At 44.2% G+C, this 3689-nt stretch overlaps 1 protein-coding gene across 1 annotated transcript; it reads right to left on the reverse strand.

The window, feature by feature from the left end:
- Positions 1-1342: 1342 nt before the first annotated feature.
- LOC131928302 (uncharacterized) lies at positions 1343-2554 on the reverse strand. The gene has a single exon (XM_059284289.1). The coding sequence runs from the start codon at positions 2552-2554 to the stop codon at positions 1343-1345; it is 1212 nt and encodes a 403-aa protein (XP_059140272.1).
- Between the last annotated feature and the right edge of the window lie 1135 nt (positions 2555-3689).

The following is a 3689-nucleotide window of genomic DNA, read 5'->3' on the forward strand; positions in this document are numbered from 1 at the left end:
AGGATTCGCGCCATATACTAATTCAAATGGGGAAAACCCGGTGACTGTATGCGGTAATTCCCTATATGCAAATAACAAACATGGTAAAATTAAATCCCAATTAAAGCTATCAGTTATGGGTAGTTTACTTAACATGGCCTTTATAGTGCCATTGAGACGTTCGCAAATGCCATTGCTTTGAGGATGGTAAGGGGTTGCAAAAACCTGTTTGATACCCAACAAACAGGAGATTTTATTAGTTAGTTCTGAGGCAAACTGGGGCCCGTTATCGGACAATATCACTTCGGGAAAACCCGTTCTAGAGAAGAACTGTATTAAACAGTTAATTATATCGTTCGAAGTTGTGGATTTGAGAGGGTAGGCTTCGGGCCATCTAGTTGCTAGATCAACTATGGTCAGCACGAACCTGTGGCCTCTTGCAGACGTAGGACTCAGAGGACCAATAATATCTATCGCAATTTTCTGAAATGGGCGACACGCTAGATCTGTTTTTTGTAACGGTGCTGGTTGTGGTGTTTTCCCCTTTTCCCCGCAAACTTTGCACGACTGTACATATTTAGCTATATCCCTGTCCATACCTGGCCAATAAAACGCTGTCTGAATACGTAGCTTTGTCTTTCTTCGCCCCATATGACCGGCAAGTGAAAGATCATGTGCCTGTTTTAGAACGATAGGTCTATATTTGCTGGGTGTGACCAACTGTGTATACTCCCTGTCCTTGTCTCTGTACACGCGGACCAACGAATTATTCTTTATCGTAAAAGCATGTGACGTAGACTTTGATAACGTGACTGAATTTTTTTTCGCTAATCTAAATATTTTCGCGAGGCTGGGGTCATCTTTCTGTTCCTTCTGGAACACCGCCGGATTCCATATCGATGTGACCTGTTCGTCCGATGCTTGTCTCGTCAACATGTTATTTACATTATCCGATTCTTCTACCCGTAGGGCTTCTCTCTATTTGTATGAGACCTAGTTTGTGCCAGCGTAATTCGCTGCGTCTTTAACCACTCATAGATATATTTTTCTGAAGGATTACCTATACCTGGACCGTTAGCAAGGATTAGGTCATACGGGCCCTTTTAAACACCACCGCTTTCACCTTACCTGTATAGAAAGGGGTATCGATATGTATTATCGCCACAGGCCAGGTGTTCGCTACACCACCAAAACCTTCAACCTCCAATGATTGTCCTGTGTATTCATGTGGTTCAACGAAGTTACATCGAACCCCACAAATATTTGCACCCGTATCTCTCAATGTATCAACTATTCTATCCCCCACTCTACATTTGATAGTACATAATTTAGTGGGAGGTTCACTATCAAATACAAGACCTAGTCATCTTCTGTCCCTCGGCGTATCAACACCATACCGTCGGTCGCCATTTAAGTTATGATTCCCACCACCACCGTTCCTGCATTGTCTGCTCACGTGTCCCGTTCGGCCACACTTGAAACATCTTATCGGTCTCTGGTTAAAAGACGTGCTACTACAAGGGCAATCCTTATGAGAGTACTGATTACAGTGATAGCAGTTACTTCCCCTGGGTAACGAGGAGGATCTATTATCTGATCTATTATATAGGCCCTCATCCCTGTATGAGCTTCTACCTCTCCCCGATTGTGAAGGTTGGGCCGTAAAAATAGTGGGCGTCATTGGTGTTGAGTCATTCGCGACTGGTCTATCAGGGTGAGCAGCCTGATATTTTTGGCAGAGATCTGTTATCGTTGGCAGGTCGCGAGGTTTACGTTCCTGTAGATAACTAAACAAGTCCCTATCAACCGAACAAAGAACCTTGTCCACCAGGAAAAATTCCTGTAGGTTATCGGCAGTTCGTTCTAAACCAGAGGCCTCAAACCACTTGTTGAATGTGACACTAATCTCGTTGATGAATATTTTAAAATCATCCGAGTTACTAGGTTTTAAATTACGGAACTTCTGGCGGTACGCATCTTCCGTGAGGTGATAATATTCTAGCAGAGTCTGTTTTAATATTTTAAACTCCTTCATCTCTTGTTCAGTCAGACTCTGGCAGGCATCCAGCCCCCTACCTCCAATTAGCACGAGGAGTTGGGTGCCCCATTGGGATTCAGGGACATTAGTTGACCTAGCAATGGTTTCAAACCGGCAAATGAACGAATCAAGATTGTCCCTACCTTCCTCAAATTTCGGGATCTTACCCAATATTCCCAGTCCCGTACTATCACGGTCCCTATTGTCTGTTACTGTTACCTGATGCCTGGATTCCTCCAGGCGTACTTGTAATCGAAGCTTTTCAAGTTCTAACTCAGCCCTACTCTGTTGATCGGCCAGCCTAAGTTTTTCTAATTCTATTTCCGCTCTAGACTTTTCCGTTAGTCTAAGTCTTTCTAAATCTAGTTCTATCTTCGCCCTTTGTTCAGCGATCGCAATATCTAATTTGGCCTCACTAGTCTTACGCTCATGTTCTGCATTAATCTGATGCTGCGCCCAATCATCCAGAGCTTCGCCTGAATAGCCTAGCCTTTCCCCCAACTCAAAAAGGAGACCCAGATGTTCGGCCGTTCCCATACCGAACCGTGTACCACAATGATGGGTAATAACAATGGAGGAATAAATTACCAAGAAAGCCAACAGTCGCAGTGATTATCTGCAGGCGGGGGTCCTAACGTTATCTTCTAACAATAACGCCCTCTCCCAGGTATGTCCCCCACCTGAAGATAAACAGAACCTACTGGACAATAGAGGAATCGCTTAGAATCCTCCTACCCTAACCGCCCTTATGAAGTAAGCGATGGAGGAAAACTATAAACTATACAAATATTAAATGCTATCTAAGAATGAAGGAAAAGGTCATGTCATGTCATGTTTGCCTGTCGTCCCTACTGGGACATAGGCCGCTGACAAGAGCTTTCCAGACGTCTCTGTCCAGGGCTAGTCTCTCCAACTGTCCCCAGGTGTATCCAATCTTCTTGGTGTCTTCTTCCAGGTCACGTCTCCAGGTCTTTCTTGGTCTGCCTCTCTTCCTCCTGCCTTGTGGATTCCAGGTGAGGGCCTGTCTTGTTATGCTGGATACAGGCTTCCTGAGTGTGTGGCCAATCCATTTCCATTTTCTCTGGAGGATCTCTACTTCCACTGGCAGTTGATTTGTCCGTTGCCATAGAACATCATTTCTGATGGTTTTAGGCCAGCGAATTCGCAGGATCTTTCTGAGACATGCGTTTATAAATGATTGTATTTTCTTCTTATTTATAGCAGTTATTCTCCATGTCTCAGCTCCATAGAGTAAAACAGGTTTTACTAGTGTGTTGAAGATCCGGATTTTTATTCTAAGGGTTAAATCTCCCGAACCCCAAACATTTTTTAGTTGGTTGAAGACTGCTCTTGCCTTACCCGTCCTTATTTTTATGTCTGCTTCTGTCCCACCCTGCTTATCAACAATACTTCCAAGGTAGGTGAATCTATCCACTTCTTCTAGGGCTTCTTCTGCCAGTGTTATAGGGTTGTTGTTTGATGCATTGACTTTGAGAACTTTACTTTTCCCTCTGTGGATGTTCAGACCCAGGCTTGTAGAAAAATTTGCAACCCTGTTGGTTTTATCCTGCATTTGCTGTTGTGTGTGAGAAAGGAGGGCCAGGTCGTCAGCAAAGTCCAGGTCATCCAGCTGGCTCCACAATGTCCACTGTATGCCGTTTCGCGTTTTCTC

This window comes from Physella acuta, unplaced genomic scaffold, assembly GCF_028476545.2.
Source record: "Physella acuta isolate Inbredline_101_S28 unplaced genomic scaffold, ASM2847654v3 ptg001481l, whole genome shotgun sequence".
Lineage (NCBI taxonomy): Eukaryota > Metazoa > Mollusca > Gastropoda > Physidae > Physella > Physella acuta.